The 27727-nt window shown below is 45.4% G+C and overlaps 10 protein-coding genes across 10 annotated transcripts; 6 read left to right on the plus strand and 4 right to left on the minus strand.

The window, feature by feature from the left end:
• The first annotated feature begins 3104 nt into the window (after positions 1-3104).
• Positions 3105-4537, plus strand: J3458_015288 (uncharacterized protein). Its single transcript, XM_007813871.2, has one exon. It carries the CDS (start codon positions 3118-3120, stop codon positions 4330-4332), a length of 1215 nt encoding a protein of 404 aa, XP_007812062.2. The 5' UTR covers positions 3105-3117; the 3' UTR covers positions 4333-4537.
• A 781-nt stretch (positions 4538-5318) lies between these two features.
• Positions 5319-5947, plus strand: J3458_015289 (uncharacterized protein; the record flags this gene model as incomplete). The annotated part of the gene is made up of 2 exons (XM_007813870.1): positions 5319-5656; positions 5731-5947. 2 exons carry the CDS (start codon positions 5319-5321, stop codon positions 5945-5947), a joined length of 555 nt encoding a protein of 184 aa, XP_007812061.1.
• A 109-nt stretch (positions 5948-6056) lies between these two features.
• On the minus strand, positions 6057-7172 carry J3458_015290 (uncharacterized protein). The gene is made up of 2 exons (XM_066120737.1): positions 6926-7172; positions 6057-6878 (listed from the first exon to the last, which is right to left on the minus strand). Exons 1-2 carry the CDS (start codon positions 6956-6958, stop codon positions 6174-6176), a joined length of 738 nt encoding a protein of 245 aa, XP_065974249.1. The 5' UTR covers positions 6959-7172; the 3' UTR covers positions 6057-6173.
• A 524-nt stretch (positions 7173-7696) lies between these two features.
• Positions 7697-8167, minus strand: J3458_015291 (uncharacterized protein; the record flags this gene model as incomplete). Its single annotated transcript, XM_066120738.1, has 1 exon — positions 7697-8167. One exon carries the CDS (start codon positions 8165-8167, stop codon positions 7697-7699), a length of 471 nt encoding a protein of 156 aa, XP_065974250.1.
• Positions 8168-9581: 1414 nt separating this feature from the next.
• J3458_015292 (uncharacterized protein) lies at positions 9582-10724 on the minus strand (the record flags this gene model as incomplete). The annotated part of the gene is made up of 1 exon (XM_007813868.2): positions 9582-10724. One exon carries the CDS (start codon positions 10722-10724, stop codon positions 9582-9584), a length of 1143 nt encoding a protein of 380 aa, XP_007812059.2.
• A 571-nt stretch (positions 10725-11295) lies between these two features.
• On the plus strand, positions 11296-11623 carry J3458_015293 (uncharacterized protein; the record flags this gene model as incomplete). The annotated part of the gene is made up of 2 exons (XM_066120739.1): positions 11296-11318; positions 11395-11623. 2 exons carry the CDS (start codon positions 11296-11298, stop codon positions 11621-11623), a joined length of 252 nt encoding a protein of 83 aa, XP_065974251.1.
• A 2435-nt stretch (positions 11624-14058) lies between these two features.
• Positions 14059-14943, plus strand: J3458_015294 (uncharacterized protein; the record flags this gene model as incomplete). The annotated part of the gene is made up of 1 exon (XM_007813866.2): positions 14059-14943. One exon carries the CDS (start codon positions 14059-14061, stop codon positions 14941-14943), a length of 885 nt encoding a protein of 294 aa, XP_007812057.2.
• A 3281-nt stretch (positions 14944-18224) lies between these two features.
• On the plus strand, positions 18225-19841 carry J3458_015295 (uncharacterized protein; the record flags this gene model as incomplete). The annotated part of the gene is made up of 4 exons (XM_007813865.2): positions 18225-18319; positions 18373-18526; positions 18580-19240; positions 19290-19841. 4 exons carry the CDS (start codon positions 18225-18227, stop codon positions 19409-19411), a joined length of 1032 nt encoding a protein of 343 aa, XP_007812056.2. The 3' UTR covers positions 19412-19841.
• J3458_015296 (uncharacterized protein) lies at positions 19725-21301 on the minus strand (the record flags this gene model as incomplete). Its single annotated transcript, XM_007813864.2, has 2 exons — positions 19725-20065; positions 20947-21301. The coding sequence occupies 2 exons, from the start codon at positions 21299-21301 to the stop codon at positions 19725-19727; spliced, it is 696 nt and encodes a 231-aa protein (XP_007812055.2).
• A 4421-nt stretch (positions 21302-25722) lies between these two features.
• Positions 25723-26772, plus strand: J3458_015297 (uncharacterized protein; the record flags this gene model as incomplete). The annotated part of the gene is made up of 1 exon (XM_007813863.2): positions 25723-26772. The coding sequence occupies one exon, from the start codon at positions 25723-25725 to the stop codon at positions 26770-26772; it is 1050 nt and encodes a 349-aa protein (XP_007812054.2).
• Between the last annotated feature and the right edge of the window lie 955 nt (positions 26773-27727).

Raw genomic sequence — 27727 nt, forward strand, 5'->3', positions numbered from 1 at the left:
GATAATTAATATATCTCTTAAAACTTATTTTATATATACGCTTATTTTAATTAGCTTTATAATCTCTTTAAAGCGAATATATATAATAGCTATAAGTATATATTATACTTTAATTAGGCCTTAAATTAATTATATACTCTCTTATAAGTAAGTAAGTGTTAGTTTTAAACTATAATTTAAGGTATTTAAAAGGGCTTTTTTAATTATAAGCTTAATTTAAGCTTATATTATATAAAAAGGTAATAGCTTAAACGCTTTTTAGTTATAAGTTTATAGGGAGCTTTATACTATTAAGTATTAAATTTAAGCTAATTGTAATTTATTAGCTAGCTCTTTTAACGCTTTTATTTAACTTATAGGTATACGGTAATAAGTACTTAAGTTTAATACCTTACGTTTTCGCCTAGTATTTAAAGATTAAATTACCTATTATTATAATTATAAATCTCTTATTATTCTATATAAATTTACATATTAATAGCTTAAATTACCTTATAACTTATCTCTTAAAATATATAATAGTATTAAATATAATAAGTTATTTCTTATTTAATAGTAAAAGATATTATATTATCTTAAAATATTTGTCCTTAAATACTAAAAGCTATTTTATACTATTATAACTTAACTTATAGTTTTAAAGGTTCTAATATACTTATTAAAATAATTTTAGTAACTTATACTCTTTAAGTTACCTTAATATAACTTAATATACGTAAACTTACATATATATCTTATAGTTAATACGCTTAATTTCTTTAATACGCACGTTTTTAATATATATTAATAGCTTAAATAAAGCTATTAATTTTAAATAGCTTAAATAAAGGTATTATAACTCTTTAAAGTCTTCTCTTAACCTTAAAGGGTTATAACTTAACCTTTAATACCTTAAGTTTTATATTCTTATTTTATTTACTTTAATAATTATAAATATATTAAGAGAAAAGCTTATTATTATAATAAATACTTTAGGTTTAAAAGAGTAATTAAAAAGTAGCTTATATTTAAGAAATATTAAGTTATACTTTTAAATTAATAATACTAGAATTATACTTTATTTTATAGGTTTAAAGCGTAATATATTATTAAAACTATATACTTAAGTACTCTTTTTTTATAAGTAACTAATTAAAATAATATTAACGTAAAAGTTTTTAATTACGCTAATATCTTTAAGTATTAGGTCTTTAATTTAAGGTTTATTTATATTATTTAAAAGCTTTTTAAGTATATAAGTTCTCTTTTCTTAAATTAGAAAGGTATTTACACTTATCTCTATAAATTCGCTCTTAGTTTTCTTATATAAGCTAAGCTTAAAAAGGTTAATATTATTAATAAGATATATAATATTATAATTATTAAGGAGTATACTTAAAGAGAGTAAGTACTTACCTATACTTATAATATTATAAATTTTAACGTGTTATTTATATACTTAAAGAGTAAAGAGATTAATAATAATAGCGTTAATACTTTCTCTTATTAGGTATTTTATCCCTTTAATAGTTAAGCTTTTACCTTATTCTTTCTTTATTATTTAAGCGTATAGCTTATTTTATTACTTACTCTTATAATATTCTTTTATCTTTTTATAGTTCTTTTTCTTTAATAATTAATTAAGCTTTAAATTTTTATATTTAATAATTATATATTATAAGATTTTATAATTCTTTACTTATTATTTATATCTTCTTAATTAATTATCTATTAAGTAAAGGTATTTTAGCTTTAATTAGCCTTTATTATTATTTTTATTATTCTTTATTTACTCTTTAATTTCTTATTCTTACACTTATTAAAGCTATTTCTTTTAATTTAAGCGTTTCTTAAGTATTATATATATATCTCTAGTATTATTATACTTATACTTATACGTAATAATAAGTACGTAAAATATTAATTTAAAATTATAAAGAGTATACTTATTCTTAATTTCTTAAGCTTTATTAATAATAATTATATTAAGTATAACTTTAACTTATTTAAGCTTAAAGTAAGCTTTAATTATACTAAGAAAATTACAAATAGTATTAATTTCTTTAATCTTATTAATTCTATTATTTTAAGCGCGTATATAAATCTTATTTTATTTTATATATTATTAATCTTATTTAATATTTATATAATAAGCTTTATTAAGGTATATTACGTATAACTTATAAGTCTTCTCTTATATACTAGAGTTACGTAAAGTAAGTTAACTTTTAATCTCTTTAATTACCTTAAAGTATAACCTTTTAAATATTAATTAATAAGATAAAGTATAATAGATTTATAAATACTTAGTTTAATAGTATACGTAATTTACTTATAAATATTATATACTTTAATCTTTTTACTCACGTAAGCTTTAAGCTTATTATTATATTATAATTATATAACTTAAAGAGTATATAATATAATAAAGTTATTCTTTATCTTAAGTAAAAGTTATTAATTTAATAATAAACTTATATAAGCCTTTATTAAAGTAAGTTAAAGGGAAGTAAAAAACGTATTAATTAAGTAATTTAATTAATTAAAGTTTATAATATTTTAAAGCTTATTAACTTAAGCTTAACCCTTTAATACTTTATATTAATTATACTATTAACTTAAAAGCTTTAACTTAAGCTTAATAAATAATTAAGTATTTATAAGAGTAATATTAATATTTATTAAATATATAAATATAATAAAATAAGTATTAAAATAATACCTTAAATACTTAATTTTTTTAAGTAAAAGTTATAAGAGATTTAAAGTTCTTTTAAGCTTATAATTATTATACTTTAAAGAGTATTAATTATAATAATAATATATATATATAAGTTTATATTTAATTATAAAAGAGAGAATTATATACGCTTTTTTTATAAGTACGCTTATTATTAGAGTTATTTACTCGTGGTTAAGGGTTTACCCTTATTTAATTATGCGTACGTAATTAGTACCCGTAACAAGTGACCCATTTTGACACTGGCAGATGCTACGGGGCGTTTACACTCTGAGCGGTTTAATGTCTGGCTGGGAATTAATGGGTCTGGTGGGAGTTCCAAGGTGCTCGGGCGTCCAAATACACCCCAGCCAGTGCCACATTGACATCTGGCGGTTCCTGGTCTGGTGCCTGAGCCCATGTGCCTGAAGCGGCACCTGGGTCAACTGGCTGGGTCAATTGAACGGCCGTCCGTCTGGTGCCCGGGCCAATCACATTCATCCCCTGTCACGCGCGCCCAACACCGCAATGGCCGGCGACTTCATCGCGGGTCCTTCTATCCCCAGCCTCATTCCCATCCCATTCCCATTCTCATCCTTGCCCGTGCGAGAGCACATGTCGCTCATTTACTCATTCAGTCATTGACCTATTCATCCACCCCTCTTCCACTGGGCAGCGCCAGCCGCGCAGGCTCTCTGCCAAAGCACCCTCTCTCGTTTCCGCTTGGCCTCGTATCCTCACCGCATGTCGTTCGCCGCGCGCCAGTCCCCGACCCCCAGATTGATCGCATGCGCATTCCTTTCCTAGCTGCGACGGGCTTGTCGCTGTCGCTGCCTCGCCTTGGCGCCCCCTCCATCTCCGATTCCGACTGCGACTCCGCCTGCGTCACCCCGAAACGAGAAGACATTTCCACCATCTGGGCCACGCCTCACGATAGCTACTCGTCGTCAATTGGCGTGCCCGGTTGCAAGATCAACACAAATCGCGTGGCATACTGGCCGCAGTCAGTCGACTGCGACAATATATGTGTCTCGCTCGAGTACGAGGATCGTCAAGTCTACCTCCTCCGAATCGACCAATCCACCGGCGCCCACGATGTCAGCTACGATGCGTGGAATTACCTCTACACGGGCAAGTCTGCCACGGAGAAGCCAACCTCGGGCGGCCCCGTTGCCATGCAGTACCGTAATGTCGATGCGTCAAAGTGCAAATCCCTCATTCACACAAAGGACAACAAATTGCCCCTGAGCGCAGCCAACAGCATGAACTTTCTCGCGGGCTGTCTGGCGCAATCCGACAGCTGGGTAGCAAACAACTACATGGCACTCAACATTGTTGACTCTATATGTACTCTTGGCGTGGACGAGCTGTGCAAATTAAACTGGCCAGATGCCAATCAGCCGTCTTGTCCACATGTCTTGGGTGGACAGGTTTCCCTCAAAGACGCCCCCGTTTATAATATTCAATACCCATCGGGCAAGAAGGTTCTGGCTTCATCCGGACTCCCCAGCGCTGGCGGCGGTGGAGGTAGCAGCAGCGATGAGGATAATGCTGCTGGACGTTCCCGACGCTCTTGGGCCTTGCTCGTCTGGTGCTTCGTCTTTTTTTTTTCTTTTTCTTCTTCACATTTTTGACGCCATGACCTTTGCTTGAACCTTGTCTTGTATACCCGATTCACTGTATGTCTACTTACAGTTGACGCCGCGCGATGCCACGCTGATTATACATACACCCATTTATTTTTAGTTGCGGAATTGAGGCTACTTTCACAGTTTATTGACCGTGTGACTTTGGGTGGATGGCCAGCTTTCTAGGTTACCACCGAGCTTAGATTGAAGCTTAAAAGCTTGTAACATGACCCAAGCCACGCCTTGTTTGCGGGACTGGACAATGTGCGGCCAGAATGGCTTCGGCCGGCGGCTGTAGTTCCCAATGCAAGTCGAAACTACGGGCAGTGCCGTCGAGACGGCGGCCGCGGTCTCCCAGCCGCGGCCACATCCGAATTCGATTACGTACCCGAATCATGACTATTAAAGGACTGGGCGTCCCGGAGTGTGCATCTTTTCCCGCAGAGTCTCCGCGCCCAAGCGTGTTGCCAGGGGCTGCATCAGTCTCGTCATCTGACCAACTCCCCAAGCCGTCGTATTGCCAGTGGTTATATTCAACTCAACAGCTTGGCATTATAACCTGCCCCGTAGTTACCGAGTCTTGAGCCCTTGCGGCCCTCTGCCAGACCAATCCCGCACTTTTCGGCTCTTGGCCGCAGTCGAGGGATCCCCGTCTTGTCAATCTCCCGAACCCAGCCGGCGGGGCCCCGGAGCACTCACCTGAACAAAATAACCGCAGATTTATGCACCTTGCTCGGCAAACCTTCTCCAGGGAGAAATCGTGGGCAAGGCCATCGTGCTAATACGGAGTCATGCTTAGAACTATTGCGAATCGGTGGATCACAAACGGCCTGCAGCCCGTAAATGGGACAAGCTTGCGAGCCCGAGCCTTTCCAACGAAATCGACACATATATTTCCATTCAATTCCCCTGGATGAGGCTATTATAAGCTCATCAGTCAATCAATACCTTTTGGATATTGTTGTGTACACTCATACTGCTTCACATCAGCCATGATGCAAGGCGTCTTCACAGTCTTGACTGCTATTGCAGCAACGATAGCAGCAAGTCCCATCTCCCACTCCAACACAACCAGCAGATCCGTCACAACAATGACGGACAAAATCATGTTCGAAATTCCACTACCCGAATTCACTATCCGTCGAGACAATGAGCTACCCAACAAACTGGACTGGACCAGTGACGGATGCACCAGTTCGCCGAATAATCCATTCAACTTCCCCTTCTTACCCGCCTGTCATCGACATGACTTTGGGTATGCCAACTTCAGGCTGCAAAAGAGGTTCACAAGGACCAACAAGCTAAAAATAGACATGCAATTTCGCACAGAGTGAGTGCCGTGCTCCGCTGAACCGTGTCAAGACAGAATTCACTTGCTAATGCCCTTTTTTTTCGGTACAATAGTCTCTATTATCAGTGCCAACAGTCTGCCGCAGAAGGGGTTTGCCGATCCCTAGCAAATGTTTATTACGCTGCGGTTCGGGTATTTGGTGGCCGTGATCAGACACCAGGGAAGCGGATGAACAATGCGTTGCTCTGGGAATACGACGCGTTGGTTGCGATTTACGAGGAGGAGGTCCGGAAAGCCCAAGCGTCGGGAGACCTTCCGTTGCTACAGTAGGTGAGTTGGTCTTGGATATGTCTACAAGACCTGGCTCGTTGGCATAGCAGCTATTCGCACGAAATGGAATTCTAGATTCCCTCTTGGACGGGGCCTGCTTGGTGTGCCGGTGCAATTTCATCCATTTGATACTCATGAGCTGCCTCTGAAAACACTCCCAGTAGGTCAATTTCATACAATCTATGCTCCCAACCTGACTTTTCCGATACCCTTCGCCGTCAATCTCCTAAACGCTCTCATCATACTCGTACTTCAGGCGGAACTCAGCAGGTCCGTACTTGTCCAGCCTCCTTCCCAGCGGCGTCATGTCCAACAGCTGCAGTGTCGGCATGATTTTGTCACCGCCCCTCTCCCAAGTAGAATATGTGTGGAAAATCTCACCGTCCCGCTTGTAAAAGACACTAAAGCCAGGCACATCACCGGTCCACCAACGCTTTCCCTTGGCCTCCATCTCCTCCTTGGTCCGGAAGTTCATTTCCACCGGGCAGACGGATTCGTCAATAGTCGCGTGGAAGTCGTAGTTGAAGTCGGTGCCCTGGCTCGAGTACCACGGCCACGTCCAGCCATTCGCCTTTTTGAAAGCTTGTAGCTTTTCGGCAGGTGCGCGTGAAACGCAGACCAGGTTCGTGTCTTTGAAGCGCAGGTGTCGCACGTCGGGGAGTGCGTCGCCTATGTGAGAGCATCCATGGCAGCCAATCTCTTCCTCGGGGCCAAACATGAAGTGGTAGACGATGAGCTGAGGCTTGCCCTGGAAGAGATCGCTGAGAGTGACTTGCTCCCCATTTGCGTCGTGAAAAATGTACTGCTTGTCCACCCTGACCATGGGGAGAGCGCGGCGTTGTTCCGTCAGCTTGTCGTTGGCCCGTGTGAGTTCCTTTTCCTTTTCAAGGAGATCTTTGCGGGCGGCGAGCCATTCGTCGCGACTCACGATCTGTTCTTTGTTAGGTGGTTCTCATTAATCTCGGTGAGCATCTTGACCTTGTTATTTACTGGCTCAGCTGTAGTAGACATTGTGAATGGTTTGGTTGAATGTATCGTTGACGTTTGCCACTGATGCTTGCGTAGCTTGCTTCGTGAATGTTGTGTGAGTAAATGTGGGACTAGACGTTGACTTTTTATACCCAATCTAGTCTGCTGTACTCCGTTTACTGTACAGAATAATGCAGAGGTAGAAAAAACAACTTGTGCCGTGAAATCGAAGCCACTTGTCTCGTTTGCAGGTGCCGTGGCGACGTGAATGGCGCTTGGGACGTGAGCGTACCGTGTGAATATTTCTGCCGCGGGGTAGTCAGAATGTTAACGGCTTGGAGGACCTTGTGTGAAGGTGGCTAATGCCAAACTTGATTTAGCACGTTGCACGCGAAGCAGTCGTTCTCACGGGGAGCGTTTGAAGCTGATGATTTGCTTACTTGCGCCACATTGACTACTAGCTTCGCATTCGGACAAGGCAGACGCCAGACTCAACCGATGAGGCCAATTCGTTCAATAATAGCATGAATTGCCAGTGCCTTACTTCTTTCTTATCGACCAGACTAGTCGGACCGCAACGGGCAAATGGACCTTTCTCCTTAAGTTGTTACTCCTAGATGTCCAGTTCTACAGATCAGTCAGCACGACATCCAAGAAACCTTCAAGTCTGCCTCATTCGCCGCTATAATACCAGCGTACATCTCCGGGCGTCGCGCCTTGCGATACCTAAACCCACCTGCCAATTGCAACTTGTCCCTCGTACATACTGCAATGGCCATGTCACCACGAGCATCCTGCACTCTTCCATGACTTGACGTCGCCAAACGGGTCCAATATCATGGAGCAGCCGTTCTTGAGCTGGTCGTCATCCATTCCAATCGGATTACTGAATACCACATACATGGCGTTGTCGTAGGCCCTCGAGGGCAGCCACTTCATGAGCCACGAGCGACCCTTGGGCCCGTTGAACTCTGCTCTTGTCGACGTAGGATCAATGTCCCGGTTGACCCATAAAGAAGGGTCTGCAAAACCAGCGCCGGGTCGCGTCGATGGAGTGCACATGGTAACATGTGGTGCGAATAAAATCTCGGCGCTTATTAACGCTGTTCCGCTAACGTTTTCTACCACGACGTTATCGCAATAGATGAGGATACCGGCCTTCCAGCCCATCAAGTCGAATACAAACAATTCATTCCCTGGAGACAGATATTTGCTTATGAATGGGTGAATCTTGAGAAACTTGGCCAGCATGCCATCTCCAGTGACGCAGACGTATGTAGTGTATAATTTGTCTTGCTCTTTGTCGTACTCAAACAAGCATACCCAAACAAGCCAGCAAAAACGACGAGTGCATTCTCTCTTGCAATATCAATGAGTTCCGTATACTTGGGCCGGATGCTACTGGCTCTGCCACAGCTACGAGTTCATCTGGGTTAGTTTTGACGCAAATGTATATCCTGTGATGGAACGCTCATGGAACGCGACGACATTGCATCCTTTTGAAGCCGCTTGTGCAGACAATTGCGAATAATCACTGAATTCGCAGTTTTGCTGCCGGATTCGTTTTGGAATTGAACCGCTGCGATTGGGAGAGCAGACATCGTGTAGGGAATGTATGCTGGTGTTTCCGAGCTAAGTGATGTTGAGGTTCCCTATAAATTTGGCGTAAGTTTTGCTCGGTTTCGGAATAGCATATTTATATCTGTATTTCAAGCAAGAATGGCGCTCATTTGGAAGGGTTATGCCCGGCTGCAACGTTGCAGGTCAAAGTCACCGACTCGGGATGCATATCAATTAAACGCACCATTTAGTGGCGAGCCGTGGAAATTTCCATGAATGATGACCTATCAAAAAACCGAGACTTGAGGATAACTGATTTAGGCAGATAAAACTTCTCAGTTGTCGCAAGCCGTTGAGATTCCTGTGCGGAGATTCCTAATGCGAATACGACGCCCTTGCTCAGCTTCGTCCTTGGTCGTCACACGTAACAGAGCGTAAAAGTCTCAATAAAGCCTCCTTTGCCTGGAGCGTATCTGTAAGTCTAGATATTGTTAGTACCGCTTGGTAAGATTTTACTATTTAAGTAATCAACTGGAAAATAGCTTCAAGTATAATTATATATGAATTTTTATAAACCTAATATTAGTGCCTAGCACGGAAGAGAGCTATGGGAAAGACAGCAGACTGATGGAGTCATTCTGGCCAGCTTGTTTCATGGGGAGAGCGTACCCAGTGCCTATAGCTTTGGGAACTGGGCCCAGGTAGTGCAAGCGTCGAAGGATAGATTAGAAGCTTCAGTGTCGTATTGCCTAAAGTATAATGAATTCGTTATCGTTGGATTGGTATTTGTATTGTAAAGGAATATTGTGCAACTGCCGGTTTGGGAACGAGCGTATCCGTGGATGAAGGACCAGAGGTTTTCGAAGTTGCGTTAGCCGCAGGCTGGAGAAAATGCCACGGCTTAGTCGATCAAGTTCCAACGTATTAATATAGGGGACACAGTTCCCGGATTATGCAAGGGTCAAGTCTTTCAACACGTGTACTCTAGGCAGCAGCACTTTGATAGGCAAAATGCCCCTTACTGGAATTGTGAAGTACTCATCGTTAACACGAAAACAAAACATTTGCAGTGATTGGTTGTCACCTTTGATATGCGTGTCATCTTTCACGGCATTTGATCTTCATCTTCGACGTGTGGAGCCTCGTATACAGTCCCCCTCTCTTCTCGGACAACATTTTCGACGGGGAGCTCGCCGCTTCCTAGCGTAGAGCTGTCGATTAAGGAGTTTTCATCATCTCCACTATATCCCCAGGACAGGGGGCTCCGAGAGACAACGTCCGTAGTAGCGCTGGGTGTGCCAGGCAAGTCGTCTCTATGGTGGTGCTCACAAGACCCAACGCCACTACAAGCAAGACGCAAGTCTTCGTCGCTACTATCCAATGAATCAACGTGGTCCGACGCCATTCCTCTCCCGCCCTGACCGAAAGTCGCGTCAGAATGGCCGTGGAAGTCACTCCTCGCCGCTTCGTCGACACTTTCTCGCTGTGCTGCGCGTTCGTTGTCCTCGTCTGTCCGAGGCTGCTTTATATCGCCGCTCGGCTTGGGCTCCTTCTTCTCCCGTCTGTACAGTTCCACTTCCAGGACCCGTGTGCCTACAGGTACCTTGGTAATGAGCCCGTCGTCATCGCGGTCGAAATATAAAGCCCAGATCCCCGGGGACTCCTCCACGGCAGCGAAGCCCTCCCATCCCTCTAGTGTCAGTCGCCGGTCTTGACGAGTGCAGTCGAAGGGACCTGTGATGTGTCCTTGCGCCGCAGATCGCTCGCCGTATTTAACTTCGTGTGTATTCTTGTCCACGTATATCCAATTGAGCATCGGTGGATCGTTGCTAATAGTACTGACTAGCCCTTCGTATGCCGAGTCTGGGTATGGCAAGTAGTAGCCCGCGAACAAATGTCCCACTGCGTTATTACTGGAGGGATTATGTGTGGCAAGATAGAGCTGACCAACAAGAAGCTTAGCTACATCGAACGTTTGAGATGGGGAAGATGAGTCGATCATTACCTTGGCGTCTTTAAGCACGATCAATGTGCCATCTATTTCACGCTTTCGAACTGATGGTTTGATACAGGACACCATCAGATTACAGCGACGCGACCGATGCTCCTCACGCCTATTCTGGGACTGGCTCTGCCGTATCCCTTCTTGGGCTCCGAGCATCGCCGGACAGATAGACAGCGCCAACAGCAGCGGGATTGCCATGGCGATGTCTTGGCTGTCTTTGAACTCAATTGTTATCTTGCCCATGGCAAATATATTCAAGGCTTGCTCAACACGATTTGGGTGCCATATAGCCTGATCGATGGGCGCTTGTTCGTACAACACGAGAAACAGCGACTAGTGTATTCATCAATGGCGAAAAGAACGTTGAGCGTGGCGTCGCCGAGTGACGGTTCCCGTGAACAGGACGGTCGACGGCACTGTTTCATGAGTGTAGCCACATCGAACCACAGTGGAACTAGTGACGGTATAACATTGACATTCTGAGACCACTTTCGACAAGATAGCTATGCACGACCGTTGCGGCGGTGACAGAAAATTGCAGATCTTTGCGAAAATCAAGGCCTTTTTATGTTGCATGTCTCCTTGTTTGGTTGCGGTAAAACTGGTCGGGTTTGAAGGCATGTCGCGATTAGGTTTGATTTGCGATACAATTATGCGTCTCGGACGGTTCTGGAACCCAATACCGCCCACGGCTTATCTGACTCGGAGAGTATATAGAGTCCCTCCAGAATACGCAAATATAGTAAATCCATAGAGTTAAACACCATCCGATATACATCGACTGTCTGCTACACTTTAAAGAATCTCATATAAAATGTCCTCCTCATCCTCTGTAAGGTATGGCACCCTCTATCCTCCCCGCACCTTCCCTTGCTGTGAAGCAACATGCGAAAGTGGTTACCAATCTTCATAGTGCAACAAAGTTGCCAAAGGCCGATGGAACCATTGGACCTTTTGGTGGCGAGTCCGAAGTGGACGGTCAAGCTCAGGGCGGTCGTAGGAGACAGAGCCAGATTAGCCAGGCTGTACCTACCTTGACTGGGCTATCCAAGCCAGCTGGTCAGTTCCGACGTTCCACATCCTGCAGTTCAAGTAATGTTAATAATGATCCCAGGCCAACTACTGCGAGGAGCAACGGATGACAAGGGAGAACAGAAGGCCGCGGCGCTGCTCGTTGGCATTAAACTTGACCTAGAAGCCGAAGTTCATTTAACTGCCAGGGTCAAGGGTGATATTTGCGTGGGGTTATATTAAGCCTGTCATCATTGCCAAACGACCCAAGTAGCACCTAAACAGTCGCATCGGTTGCTTTTTCTTATTCTAGTAGCTCTCGGGGTGCAGGCGTCTGGAAATGAGGCACCAACGAGAAGGGGATTGACTTCCTTGGCTTTGTATAGGGCTATTACTTCGTACTGATAAAATAATAGCCTTAATTGTCCTTGAGGCACCAACCGTTTTCCATTTCAATAGATACCTTTTAATGAATAATGAATAGAAACGAGACCTAACCTGCCGAGCGCCTCAAAGCCAAAATACCAGGAAAGTTTGCGGCCCGCAAGCGCACCTGGTCGTCCACGGAGACATCGTAAGCCTTTTGTTCCGCCGCAGTCAGATCTTCTTCCAATCAGAACACGCCGTAGAAACAAATTGGGATGCCATATATGCGAAGCACCGTATGGTCCTCAATCCTGAAAATGCCCTTTTTACCCCATTAGCTGCCCCAAGAGTTGAGAAATGTGAGAGACTGAGGATCACATCCAGTCAGCACAACAGCGTGCCCTCCATTTGACTCTTCCAAACGATACACCAACATATCATTATCCTTCAAAATAGGTCCAGCCGTCTCATCTAGCTCAATCCGTTGTCCAAAATCTTCTCAACCTAGCTTGGACGGGGCGAAAGTGGCCAAAACGGGTCTTCGATGGAGAACCGCTTGTCGAGCTCCGTTCTCATCTACTTTACGGTATTTTCGGATTGGAGGATACTAGTTTTCGCTTGTCAACTTGTTTAAAACCTCTTCGGCAGAATATATTCGAATGTTGCCTCGGACCAACACCCCGCATTGAATCGCGGTTTCCATTCCTCTTCACTTTATTGACGGCTGATTGGGTCTCTGAATCAAAGCAAGTGGCCCGCCGTGGACCTTTGTCTATGGAATCCCAACTATCTATGCAATTACAGGGATAACAGAGTCCTAAATTGCGCTATTAGCTCTAGCGGTCCACAGTTTCACGATCAGAACACTGCATCCGCTTAAAAGGTCAACCCAGCGATTTAGTACGGGTCAACCCGATATAAATTATGACCAGTTCGCCATTTAGTCCCAGGTACTACATAAAATTCTAGCATATGTTTGAAAAGTAAAGAACCCAACGGGGATCAAACTTATCGTCAAGGCATGGCTGTTAACACAAGGTAGATGTTGAACAGGGTTGGTTATTATGCGATGTATTATTTCATCTTTCCATTATAGGGCAGTTGCTTCATCATCTCACGATTCTTTTGTCTGGTGGCTCTTTGTTTTCGAAGGCGCCATTGGCAGCTTTGGCCAAAGCCAAAGTAAACGACTGTAAACTGCTTGCTTGCTTGCTGTGCTGATGTGATGCGACAAGGACTCAATGAGGGCTTGGAGTCAATAGCGCAATTCATTTGATAATAGTCTGTGGTTTTAAAGGTCCTCAGTTTTCTCAAGGCTTCAAGGGACTAAAGAGCTCTATAAATACAAGAAGTCGGCGAGGGCCTTCTGCGCTAGGTGCCGTGATCGTAGCCCTCGTGTAGCCGTGTGACGCTATATACAAAATTTGTTGTAACTTGTCCCTGGCAATAGGCCCCTAGTGGTATGCAGGCATTTTATACAATTTCTGACGTAGAAAAATTGTAAAACTAGGGATTTCTCTGGCAAGTGATCCTCAGTACGAGCTTATTTTGCACAAGACAACACTCCTTAAAACCGAGTTGTTGCAGTTGACAGCTTGACAGTTTTGAATACTAACAAAGAGTTTAACGACAAGCGAGCCCGTGCGACAATTCTAACAATAGCCAAGACGGTATTTTTCATCACTGCATATCTAATAAAGAACTGAAATCGATACTCTTTGACACGAGTAAGCTGCCACAGTGCACTCCGACGGAAGGCCAAGAGAAGTCCGCCGGAACTGCCCGCCACATGATCCACCAACCGTACCAAACTCCGTCAAAATATCCTGACAACTTGCTGGGACTGTGCTCCGGCGGAGGAGGACCTGTGTGGCGGTAAGCATAATTTATGACATAACTCGACCAATCAAAAATAACCCTTGGGATGACATCGATGAAACCTTATTGTGTTAACCTAGCCACTCGCAGCATCATCGGAGACTTCAAGATCTACATTTGGCTTGGCAATCTTGCCAATGGGTAGCTTTTTTCAGCCCTCTATGGAGAGCTAGGGAATAACTACCACACCCAAGTTCTAGCCTGTCATCGATACGTATAAATAGGTCAACGGCCCACAGCCCCCAAGAGCTAACATTAATGTTACTTCCCCTCACCAGTAACTACTATTACAGCTGCAGCAGAGCAGTGCCTCGATATCATCATGTCAAACACATCCGACCGTGCCCCTGTGGCTGATCAGGCCGAGCTCAATGCCTGGTTCCCGTCCAAGTACTCTCTCACACAGTACACTTCCCCCAAAACCGACTTCGACGGCGCCGACTATCCTAATGCCTACACTGGTGGGAAATGGAAGGTTCTCCTCATTGCCACCCAGGAGCGCTACCTCAGGATGGCTGGCGGCGAGTCCTTCTCCACCGGCAATCATCCGGTAGAAACGCTGCTGCCAATGGTCCATCTTGATGCCGCCGGCTTCGACATTGACATTGCTACCCTATCCGGCGACCCCGTCAAATTTGAAGTATGGGCGTTCCCCAAGGAAGACGAAGCAGTAAAGAAAATCTACGCCAAGTACGAGGACAAGCTCCGTAGCCCGCTCAATCTACAGGACATTTGGGGCAAGGACGGTTTCACCAGCGAGACGCCGTACCTGGGCATCTTCATCCCGGGCGGCCACGGCGCACTCAATGATGTACCCTTTTCCAAACTCGTCGGAGACATCATCCGCTGGGCACACGATAACCAGAGGTACTATCTTACCTTGTGCCACGGTCCCGCGAGCATGCTGGCCGCCAACGTGGGCAAACCCGAAGGAAGCAAATACATATACGACGGGTACGAGATTGTGGTGTTCCCGGACTCGCTGGACACTGGCGCGAACATTGACATGGGTTATATTCCCGGCAAGATGCCGTGGCTTATGGGCGAAGAACTAAAGAAACTTGGTGTCAAGCCACTCAACGAGGACATGACTGGGCAAGTTCACCGGGACAGGTTTCTTCTTACGGGTGATTCGCCCCTGGCCTCAAATGCATTGGGCAAGCTTGCTGCCACTACACTGCTTGAGGATGTGGCCAAACGTGGTTGAAGTTTCGACATGGGAAAGTGGTCTACCCTCGGTTATGAGGGCCAAAAGTAAATCAAGTTTTTTAGTATTTTCTAAAAGATATTTGTAATGCCTGCATATTGGGAAGGTACAAATAAATGAAGTACTGGCTATTTATCCTGGTTTCGCAAACATGATCCAGTAACTTCTCCAGTAAATTGGCAAACATGAAATTTGTTACGTGTAGAAAAGTGAACTGTAAAATGCTGATATTATATAAACGTTTTTCATGTCGTCGTGTTTGAATTGAGCTTGAGGTTGAACTAGGCCAACTATAAAGCAGGGATGGACAAACTCCGAGTCCGTTGAACGAGGTGACTTCTACGCGTGCAGTTAGAAGAAAGTGCACTTTGACTATAATATTTTACAGATAAATCTCGAGTCGAAATTTCTCAATAAGTGGCCTTTCGTACGAAACTAGCATTGTTGATTGTGGAGCGTAAATAGGGCTTTTGGTTCGTTTTTCGGCGATAAGAATTCCTCCATTCCCACCGTTCTTCCTGAAGACGCATTGTTGCCGCTTTTTTTTCCAATGTGAAGTCGCATCCCTTTGGCATTTTTGCTGTTCCTTGAAGACTTTTGAGCGTCCAGTTTCCTCAGTTTGGAGCTAGAAAGATATCTCATACAATCAATCCGCCGTAACAAAATATCAAGTCCATCAATAGCTACTCGTTTCATGGGGCTTGGGGGCATACATAGCAATAAAGAATTTCAAGCCAAAAATACTCTGTCAAAGTAACCAAAACAGGCCGGCCACGTGGGAAAACTTTGACAGTAAACCCCAAGTTCTAGATTCCGAGATATTGACGACTCGTTTCGCGCCCTAGTTCTGTCGACAACACATGGTCGCATTTCTTGCATTGATACCCCGGTGAAATGGGAAAGCGTTTGCAAATACCTGTTATTATCTCAATTATTACGTACGTTTCCTTTGGGGCTGTTAAGTACATGACTCGGGTGATTCGGTTTATGGGCTTCTATGCCAGATACTGCTTGGTATTGTTTAGACCAGCTTGTGGCATTTTGAATAATGCCTCCGTTTTGTGCTAGAATTCGGGCGGCGATTGAAATGGTAGGAGGGCTGCTTCTCCGTGTGTTCTGGACTCCCTTTCTTTGAATGCAAGCTCAAGCTCTCATGTCTAACAGATAGAGCGCCTGGCAAACTTTCAGCACCACAACCCCAATGCCATAGTATTGCTTCTCGACCTGTTGCTCACGCAAGCGCTGGCATAGTTCAAGTTTTTATTACGATATCAGAATCTTCTAGTGCATTTTGGCGGCCCTATTATTTACACGTCCCTCCGCCGTTTTGCGGGTTTCTTTTCTCTCCCGATCCCCTGTCCACAATGACGGCCGGTCGCACGGGTTTCGAGATCTTTGCTCACATGCGATAATAAGGCTACTGAAGCCGGTAGCGGAAGGCATTACAGAGAGCGCGGGCGAGGCAAGCAAGTCTTAGGCTGTCTCGCAAGCATATCGTAAGTACACCGCAGTACGTGAAGCAAATTTTTTCAGCTTTACCAAGATATCGCACCTGCTACAACGTCGATAAGCTGGACATAAATAGCCAAGCTATGAGAGGAGTCACTACGGTCGGGTAGACTGGATCGTGGATGTAACGTGGACCTTACGTGATGCTACAGTCGCCGTCACAGGGCCGAGTTGCATCATGCTGGGCTGTATCGGTTTTGGATCCCACAATACTGTTATTGAGCACAAGGACTATAGTAAACGCACAATGCAGCTCTGACGGTTCACCGCAAAAAGATTTGATTCAGTCCCTGCTCAGCGAGTGATTCTACTGGCCCGGATTTGGCGAAGACATGCGGCGATGTATGCGGGACTCCGATGTATACAGACGGAGGAATATCTAAATGGAGAAGTATTGAGGGCTTTTGAAGCCGCCACTAGTACCCGAACACACATGGCCAGAAATACCTAGGTATCCAACGACTTTATTGCATGTGACGGAGAGAACCGGCAGCGCCGGGTCCACAACGGAACGATAGTACTCCATATAAAAAATAGCAAGACGTCCTATTGAGGCAATATATGGGCATTAATTGAGATTTATATTGATGCTAATGCATCATTGTCCCATTGAGGCCCCAATATTGCATCCTTCCACAAACCAAGAGGCAGTTTTTGCTAATAGAGGTGTTTATTACCGTTGAAAACTCTCTCGGAAAGAAGCGCTTGAGTATTAAGAATTCGATTACAGGGATGTGCCAGGGTGCTTACAGGGTCTGGTAAAGAGGGAGATATCGATAGACCCTTGCCTGCTTCAAGAGGGCATAGTGACTTAAGAGGAGGTATCACAGGCCACGTCCGGTCTCTCAAGAGCTCTGTCATTAGCTTGTCTCGACCTCAGTACGATTCTACGCTCTTGATCTTTGATTTCTACTTAGTGTCAGATAGGCAATATAGAGTTAGCCATTTGGTAAATATACTCGAGCTGAACTGGAAAGAGCTAATAAAACAACGCGTGACAAGAGGAGCTGAGATCCGGGGGCAGAGCCCACATCTCGGAGTAATCCGAAACACTAACCGGACCTCAGAATCATTATGCAGATACGGATATGGTGGCAATTTTATTGCGTAGTGGTAATCTCGTTGCTTTTGCGCTACGCGGCAAATTCTCTATCAGATTACATGTGACAAGGGCTCGGTTACGAGGGCTTGGAGCAAAAGGGCTCAATTTAGAGATAATCTGGTATAGTATTAAAGGTCCTTAGTTTTAAGAGGAAAAGAAAGAGCGCGGTAACTTTTATATATACATAAAAGGAATAGAGATACTATAGGCGGTAAGTGCGCCGTGTATTCAGTTTAGGTAAGCCTGCAAGTCCTACATCGGCGTTGGGCTTTGTTGAGTCCCAACCGTGTAACATTGCAGTCTAGCCCTGTTGTGGTTGGGGCACTAGCAAGGAAGCGGGAAAACCGACCAGAGTGTACAGGTTTATTGGCTACATCCAGTCGCCTTAATCCCGTGTCGAACTTGAAAATGGAGCAATTAAAATCCAGTGATAATACATAATACTTTATATATAGTGATATTGTAGTCCTCGATCCGACTACCTAGCACTACTTTCTTTCCATTACACATTACAGTAGAATCCTTCCTATACACCCAGAAAGGTCGCTGTCTGATCAGAAATATGATAATACCTTCACTTTTACGGACCGCTTGTGCCATTCTCGGCCTTCATTGCCGATTACTGGGCGATAAGGGGGGCTCGGGTATCACAAATGATGCCACTGGCGTAATGCTTAAGCTGAAGGTCGAATACGTGCAGACTGTTTTGTCAGGTCTGCGTAGAACCGGCTGCACAAGCAAAAACATTGCAGTTCGACACGAATGGTGTGCAAACTGCGTCACCACACCTGCAAGTCAACTTTGCTAATCCGTTCCAGGGACTCGCTGTCAGAACCCCAACGCCTGGATTACATACGAGCAGTGCGATGTCTGCAGTCAAAGGAACCGAGGCAGCCTGGTGGCCTAGCGCGCAATAGACTGGAAGAGTTTATTATACCGCATGTCAACCAAACTCTGGAGATTCATGCTTCTGTAAGTGTATGCTAAGGAATCCAGGAACTCGCTTCCCAAGCTTACAAAATCAGGGTCTGCTCCTTCCGTGGCACCGTTACTACCTTTGGCTTTACGAGAAAGCTCTACGAGAAGAATGTGGTTACGAAGGCTACCAGCCCTATTGGGACTGGTCCAAGTACGTTGAGAATCCGCAAAAATCGACTATATTTGATGGGTCAAGCGCCTCACTTTCGGGAAATGGCGAGCACATTCCCCATGAAGAGTACCGCATGCCTGTTCCTGGTGGACCGCCCCCCGTGCAATTTTTCACGCGACCTGCAGGCGAAGGCGGTGGTTGCGTTTCGGGGCCATTCGAGAACCTCACACTGCACCTTGACGCCGGCAATGAGGGCGCAACGACGCCTACCAAGCTTAGAGAGAATCCGCGTTGCCTAAAACGCGACTTCTATATGCCTATACTCGCCCAGCAGAACTCGTACCAGAATGTCACCAATCTCATCCTGAACAGTCCCGACATGGAGACTTTTAACCATGTTGTTGAGAATGATGACGGAGTACATGTCGGAGGCCATTTCTACTATGGCGGAGAGCAGCTCAACCTTTTTACATCGCCGGGCGATCCCGCCTTTTTCCTTCACCATGCCATGTTAGATCGGGTCTGGGCCATCTGGCAGAGCAGAGATCTTGCAAAGCGGCGAGATGCACTAAGTGGAACTGTTACCTTTGAGAACTGTATGTTTGGATTCCTAGCTACTCCCTCCGTTGGCTAATCCCTGCATAGATCCGCCTAGTGAGAATGTTACCCTCGATCACACCCTGCATATAGACGTCTCGGGCGACTTTGTAAAAATTAAGCAGATAATGTCCACCACTGAGGATATTTTGTGCTACATTTACGGCTGAAAATGGGCAAAATGGCATTTCGACTATGGGGACAGCATGTCTGGGTATTATTCCACGAACAGGACACAAGGAGCCGATCATCACTTGGCACATTAATACGCTCCACAAGCATCTCAACAACCAAGACCTGGAAATGTATGTTCGTTGCAAGGAACGTTAGTATAATGTAGGCTTTTCTCTAGAATGGTAGATTATAGGGTATACGCGGTAGAATAGTGCCAACCCTGTGCCTAAAAAAGCGTCCATTTTTACTTGGACCTATAAAATGAATGCCTGTATTAACACATCAGATGGCCTAAACATGTCCTGGCCCCTAGTTACTAGTATGAAGAGAGGCATCGTTTGGATCTGAATGGCCTTGCGAGGCGCCAATGGCGGCATTTAGTACTGCCTCGCAGTTATTTGCAGTCCAGGCCTTGTCAAACAAGACCTTTGCCTCCTTGCAAGCCGGCGACTCGTTTTCTGGAGCCACACCATTACTCTCGCTAGCATCATCTGTCCCACCGCCTTCATTTTTCACCCAGGCGGCTTCAAATTCGGCACTGGTCGTTTCGCATGCAGCCTCAGCTTCTTCGCAGCCACTAGGGGCTGCTTGCTCGTTGGCGGTGTCGTCATCTGTGGCTGGCGCGGATATCACCTTGTCCAAAATGCAGTCTGTAAAAGCCTATTCGTCCTCGCTAAAGTCGGCAAGGCACTGCATAACAGCCCTTGTGCAAGGTGACGATTCATCCTGAATACACGCATCATTGTATCACTATGTTTTACGCTCTTTTCGGGGTTGCGGGGTAAATCGTGTCCAAAAAAAAAGTCGCTGGGGTCCAAAAATATCGATCCCGCCAGGACTCGAACCTGGAACCTCGGCCACCGGAAAGCCGCGATCTAAGCCATTGATCTACGAGACCACCTTATGATGTGTCATGGTCTAATTATTACCTATATTTACTACAGGGTCCTCTTGACTGCGGTAATAGGAGTCCCAATGAATCCCAAGACCAACAAATTACCACTAAAAAATCGATCGACCTTACCATAATTGCAGAGGTATGCAGGTATAGAAGATGGCTCGAATGACATATTTAAAGATGGAGGAAGACGCTGCCCATGAGAAGGGGGCTAAAGGGTGAGTGGCCATGTTAGTGCGACCATGTCAGGGATGGCGATTGAAGCTATGGAATTCGGTGTCTTGGTTTGACGCAACACGGCATTAAATATTCAATTAGTAACATTTGAAGATTCACCGCGGCGTGATGCGGCGCGTATTTCAACGTCATCTGGATGGAACGATGCGTATACACGACCGGCTGCCAACTCTGCAAAACGTCACACCTCTTACATGCCGCCACCAAACAAGACGTCACGGCGAACATGGCACAAGGAGCAGCTTCTGCGATGTATCCCATTTCCTATCCTACACTCTAATAACTTCAAAAGCCCACAAGGTCCCTTCATCCGTCTCTCTAATATCCCCGTACTGATCCCGACGCGCGTAGTCGAGATTTACAAAAGTCCGGGAAGAAGAGCGCCACCCAAGATACCACCAGGTTTGGGTGGATTGGTAGGAGTAGCACTGGGGTCTGCGGTCCCGGTTGGAGTCGCTCCCTCGGCGTCGCTGCCGGAGTCCTTGCCGGAGTCCTTGCCGGAGTCCTTGCCGCCGCCCACCAATCCGCCCAACGCGCCGAGTTGGGGACTTCGCTTGCGCATGCTAGTCATGAACTTGTTAAACTTCTCTGTCTCCTCCTTGGTGAGGCCAAGGGCCCCCTTGTTGTTGTGAAGAATATGGACGGCCTTCATTTGGCGGTCGTCGAGCATGGCCGCCGAGGCATCAGCGGGAACCGCAAGGGCAGCGCCGGCGAAGAGGGCGAGAGCAATGGCAACGAGGCTTGACTTCATTTTGGCCACTTTGTATTTTGTTCTTAGAATTGATAAAATATGTCTTTGTGCGTAGAATGGTGCAATGAATGTGTGTTGTATGTTCTTGGGTATGAAACGTTGTTGGGGGTTGGTGATGCAGTTTTCCAATGCCAAGATGCAGGTGCCAAGGCTGCCTTTTTATATTTGCTGCGTGTTTGAGACGGCTCTTCGCGTCCCCTACTTTGACCCTTTAGTCTCATTACCAAGTAAAATGGAATGCAGTACACGCCCAGCCCGAGTTCACGGTGACGCAGCGGTTTCACCAGGGCCGTAGAACGGGATGAACTGGAAAGGGGCCATGGCCCAAAGACAAAGCCGAATCTTGTGCTTGGTGTAGATACTGGCATTTCGAGTTCGCGGCCAAAACGTGACAGGAATGCAAAGGGACTACGTGATGCTCGTAGTTCGTGAATGCATTGTACGCTGCATGGTGGTCCGTCTCGTGGGGTGGGAAGATCATCCGAGTCATTTCTAAAGTCGGTTGCCCGATCGGCAATTTGCCAATTGATCCGCGTGCCGTGTTCCCGTGGCCCCTTTACGCGACATGGTTCTGTTGATCAATCAATGAAAGGGGTTGTGCAAGGCCTGAGTTTTGGGCACATGTGAATAGTAGAACGTGGCAATCCATTCCTGAAAGGCAACTCAGGGAGCATATGGAGTCGGTGCTATTTCTTGTAGTGAACGACTAGTTTTGCTAGTTTATGGGGCGGTTTCCCAGTTGCACCATTATGCCCCTTGGTTGATTACGTGGTTACAATGCACCATATTATTCAACTAGTTCATTTATGCCTGGTGTATTCCAAGGGAGGACTAAGCCGCCACTATCGTGGGGAAGGGATCTTGAACGAAAAGCTGCTCCATTATCTAAACTAGCTGTGTACCTCTTTATCCCTTACTGCTTTATATTTGCCAGTGTAGCTGCGTACGTGCGGCATAACTCGTTTTAGACGGCCATTTGCTAGCACTTGGCTGCTCCCGCTTGGGATCTGGCATTTTGAATCGGTTATTGTGACGTGCTGCTTGTTGCCAAAATAGGAATGTTCATATGTTAGCTCTGTCGCGTAGCATCACAACAACTTCGGTGCGTTTGTTCACTTTTGCAATGCACTGAAAATATCTCGCGTCCACGGCAGTCATGCTGTAGCGAGCCGTGGGAATCTCGTTCTAGCCTATGGAATACAAGCAATTAGGCAACACTCCCAATTTACAGAGTAACCATCCACTCAACTGCGTGATGCCGTTATTCACGAATGATTTATAGCTGGCGATATGTTGCAATTTGTGGTCTAGTCCAACTCGGCCACATACCCTTACTGGCAACCGCGATCGCCTCCTGGCGGCCCTAGCCCAACTGGCTACCGGGGTCCTATATGACCTGGTTATATTTCTTAGTTAAATGATACCTAAAATGGCTGGAATAACTATGTCATATTAACCAATCGTTTCAAGATCCGTCTCTATGCCGCTCGTCAACGTGAAACTGGGCTTCCAAGCAGGCGGCAGACCCTCCGTGCATTCGCCTAACCGAGTGCGGGTTATGACTTTGACCAGCAAACTGTACATCATAGACAAAACTCTTCATGGGGCTCGTAATAGGCCGTAACTATAGGCTCCCTCGGTCAGGAGGTAGGGAATACTGATGCGGCGACTCTACGGTATTAAACCGCGTTGCTGACCTCTCTGGTAAGGTCAAGGCATAACAAAGACAAAGCGGAGCACTTACAACCTGGATATTGTGAACATTCGGCCGTGAGCCGCTCATGCTGCATCTTGTTGCTCTATGACTTACCGCTCAAACTCAATGAGAGCCGTGGTAAATAGCCAGTTTCAATATAAAGAAATTTTTTGTTTTTTTCTCTTCCTTTTTCTTTCTTTCTTTTGTTTTGGTCCCTTGAGTGACTCGGCCTTAAGCCTGGGACAGTCTGTATAGCTTTTTTGAGGCTCTTTCCAAAACCAAGTATATTAAATAATCTACGAAATATTAGTTCCACTCTTCCATCTTCTCGGGATTTTTCTCCATCATAGGCTTCAACTTGACATGAATCATCGTAATGGCCGTGTTTGTATTCTGATGTATCAGCTCCACTAATGCCTCGATGGAAATCTGACAGTGTGCGCTGCACAGGGCGAAGAATCGATAACGACATGTAACTTATCAGCGTAGGTTATTTTTCCAGTAGCCCTTTTGGTTTTATAATCGATTCATCTTTTCATTTTGTAAATAACCATGCCTTGGTAGGCCCGTTTCCCCCATTTTGCTCGATGTGGCGGAAATGCCGCTGTCACTAATGTCCAAGACTATGCTGGCTTAAAGCCTCGAACAAAAAAAGTTTCTTGGTTGTTTAAATTCTATTCAGCTTCAATTACACTTCTAATAAAGTTAAGGGTAAGTGGTTATCTGCGATCAACTTGATAGGTTTTCCAGCGAAATTTTGGTCGCGAAATCAAAGAATTACTTTAGGGTAAGTAGGAGTGGCATTTGACAAAATTATTTCTCTGCAGTATCTAAATCTGTAGCCTGCTGTATTTCGAAACGGTAGGTTCCATCAAGTTTTATCTCAGTTTGCTACGGTGGTGCACATGAACTTGGTAAACGTCTGGTGGAATAGACACCTGGGGCACGCACCAACCATGTGACCAAATATCCTCAGGAGGAGCAAGCGACCTTCGAATTTCTGGTGACGATAATTCATTGACGAGTCAAGTGTTGGTCAAGCCTGCTGGCGCCTGCGTTGGTCTGACATGCACACTGCTATAATGGAACAGGGAGTGAAGAATATCGGCCCATCAAGGGAGATCTATGCGAAAGGAGAATTCTCGAGTGTCATCTGAAGAATGAATGGCTTATCCCTTCTAGAGCCGGCTCATGGACAGCCTAATCATGTTTGGTCTCCCGGCGGCGAACAGTCGGCGCAACCACAGCTCAAGGAGTGCCCTTGATCATCCCCGTGATCGACGCCGGGGACTGTACTCGACATTGACAAGCTAGACAATGGCCCAGGAATGGTTCAAATGTGGGGGAAATGAGCGCAAGGTTGGCGCGTCCGCCCAACGCTCTACATGCACTAGCAATACTGCTACAGGGCGAATAGGATGTTGGTGAACAACCATCTGTAAAGTCGTGGCCTTGTACTGGATGTCGTGAAAGGGAGAAATATGTCTCCAATTTCGTGCCACGATGAGTGTCGGTATTACAAACGTGCATGCAATTTGTATCGCGCTATGGCTTGCTAATAAATACGCCTCAACTTTTGGACGAATTTGAATTCCGCGACATCACCTTGACGGACGCATTCTATATTTCTGTGCCATTGATCGACTAGGCGCACCAACACAAATAATACCATTGGCCGTTTTTATCATCCGGAGACTGCGCTGCTCATCCCGTGATACACCGTGTTGACAACGTGTCATTCAATCCGTGGACGGTCGCACCCGCCCTCCTATGTGTCGTGTTATGTGAGTTTTAAATAGCTTGATACTGAGTGTCAAGCTGAAATACCCACTGGTGTGCGGCTTAATGCATTGTCTAACAACCCAGTCACGGGTACGTGTCTGGAGCATGAGAACTTGGAGTACGTTTTCTCTTTCTTGTTGCTAGTAGAGCTCTCTCAACAACCAACACTCAAACGCCTAAGCCCCTCCTTGTTATGAACGCTTACTAACCTGCTCATCTTCAAAGCAATCTGCATTCTGCGGTAGGCAGCGTATTATCAGATAAACAACCGGCTGCTTGACGACTTTCCTAATTGTATCGTGATCAATCCGCAGGGTTCACCCTTGATGGCAATGCTGGCTTGGATCGTACGTAATGCATGAAGGTGCAGGGGGTATCTTTCTTACAAAAGTCACAGCGCCACATGGAATGGACCATTTGTAATAACTGGACATTGCTTTTGGCAGTTGATAGCTCGTCGAAAACAGCTTGAGCTGGTCACTTGCAGTCAAGAGTGTCCGGACAGACAGGCCCTGCCATATTGTAAGAGGAAAATATAATGGCATATTAAGTAATAGCATTGCCAAGTTACTCTTGTTAGATTGACTGTACTTGAAAGAGGGGGTGCGGGGTCTTTCGGTATAGATTAGCAAGCCGACAGACGCAAAGCCGGATGGACAATAAGACAATGCCACGAGCAATGGTAGCAATGGGGTTACAGGTCACGTAACATTTACGGCACGGACCGTCTCGCGGACCTGACGATAGTACGCAAAGGGCTCGAGACCTAGCTGAGGCTTCAAGCTCCCCGGGTTGTAGGCTCCCCGCTGCTTTGTATAAATAAAGGTCATCAATTTCAAGGGCCTTGAGGAAAACCAAGGACCTTTTGATAACAAAGCAAGTTATTCGTTCCAAGCTATCACAACAAGCCCTTGTCACATCTAGAGATCCCATTTGTTAAGTCATGGAAAAACAACACTTGAAATCTCAAATTGCGGCATTACGCGTGCCGACTTTCAATATTGCTTGGCCTGAACGGCGCTCGCCTAAAGCGGACGTCGTTGAAGAGAGGATGATGAAGTGGGCTGACCACCATAAGCTGCTGGTGAATGGCGAATATCGCGATCGTGTGATACGCACCCGTTACGGCTTGCTTGCGGCGCGATGCTACCCAAACGCTGGAGAAGAATTACTCCAAGCAATTGCGGACTACTTTGTCTGGTTCTTTCTCGCCGACGACTTGTTTGTTGATCGTGTTGAGGTAGTTACGGACGAAACTATACGTAATTTGACGGCCATGATCGATGTTCTTGATCGCAACGTTGCTAGAGAAGAACCGGTATTTGGTGAACTTGCGTGGCTCGACGTTTGTCAGAGGCTGCGAGATCTACTGCAACCCGAAGCCTTCCAGCGCTTCGCCCAAGGAATGCGGCTATGGGCAACGACTGCTGCCCTCCAGATCCTCAACCATCAGCGACCCAAGTCTGTCGGCATACGCGAGTACGAAGCCATCCGTCGTCATACAAGTGGACTGAACCCCTGTACTTCTCTAGCAGATGCCGCCAACAAGGGCTCGGTTCAAGCTCACGAGTTCTATCAGCCAGATGTGCAGAAACTTGTGCTTCAAACCAACAACATTGTCTGCTGGGCCAATGACATTCAAAGCCTAGGTATGGAATTTCAGCAGCCGGGTCAATTTAGAAATATGGTCACAATCTACATTCAGCAGGGTCAATCTTTATCGGAGGCTGTGTCGACTACAACTGCTCGCGTGAACAACGAGCTTTCTGACTTTTGCAAGTTGGCGGATATTGTTACAGCTCCGTCTATAAGTGATGAACTACGAGGTTATGTTGACGGACTTAAGTACTGGATACGGGGCTACATGGATTGGGTCGTGCACGATACGGAGCGATATGCGGACAAATTTATCGCGAGCGACGCTGATGATCGCTGCGTTTTAACATTAAACCCCTCGCTACTGAACAAAAGTTCCTCGTCCGCGACTGAGTGAACAAGAAGCTTGGTCCAGGTTGAAAATAATACTGGGACAGTCTCACTCGGACCCTTGTATTTATGTCTACGGCATATAAGGGGTTATAATTGCTATTCGATCAGAGCGCGTTCTTTTTCGCGATTATTTAGGATGGATCGTTTTGAACACGGCAACCATGTTTGGGAAAATTGGTTGATGTTCCATGAAAAATAAGGCAGTTCAAAGGGAAGCCTTACTATATACGCACAGTTAGTAAAATCGAAGTGCGAAAAAAGACATACCAGACCCTTCGCCGCCTTTCGTGCGCGCCTGGATGAGCGAACGGGCCAAGCCCGGTTGGTGGCTCGGCTTGAGCTCTTGCCCCCGGCCCGGCTTGCCGGGCGGGCTGCTATTAGTAAGCAAGATTCCCCGCAAGGCGACTGATACATGGGCACCCGGGTGCCCAAATAGACTAGCGCACCCAGGTGCCCAAATTATTCAGCCGAAGGCTGACTCTACATTAATCCATAAGTTTTCCGAATAATGAGGGTTTGGTGCAGGCTTGACAAATAAGTTTCTATTGGTCCAAATTTTGTATGGGAAATCGCGAAAGAAGGCTGGATTGGTTGGTGGCTCTAGAAAAGTGGGTAAAGGACAGCCACCGTCTGTCGGTGCTTCTTTGTTTACTTCTCTGTTTACAATCGTTTACAATCGTTTACAATCGTTTACAATCGCTAAATTTGCCCAGCGATCTGTTCGTTTGCTTGGCCAGCAGCCTTTCTTCCATTATTGAAACAGATGTACCGCATGGTTGGGTATGGATTATGATTCTAGGGGTAATATTAGTCCTAGATCTGAATTGGCAGTCCATTGCCCGTCTTGCGACCGAACAAAATCACCAAGTAATTTCGTTAGCAGGAGGAAATCTGCCAATCCAACTACAACCTGTCTGGAATGCCGGGACCACCGCAATTCCGAGGTAACTGACACCATT

The sequence above is a fragment of the Metarhizium acridum genome (genome assembly GCF_019434415.1).
Source record: "Metarhizium acridum strain ARSEF 324 chromosome Unknown scaffold_350, whole genome shotgun sequence".
Taxonomy (NCBI): Eukaryota; Fungi; Ascomycota; class Sordariomycetes; order Hypocreales; family Clavicipitaceae; genus Metarhizium; species Metarhizium acridum.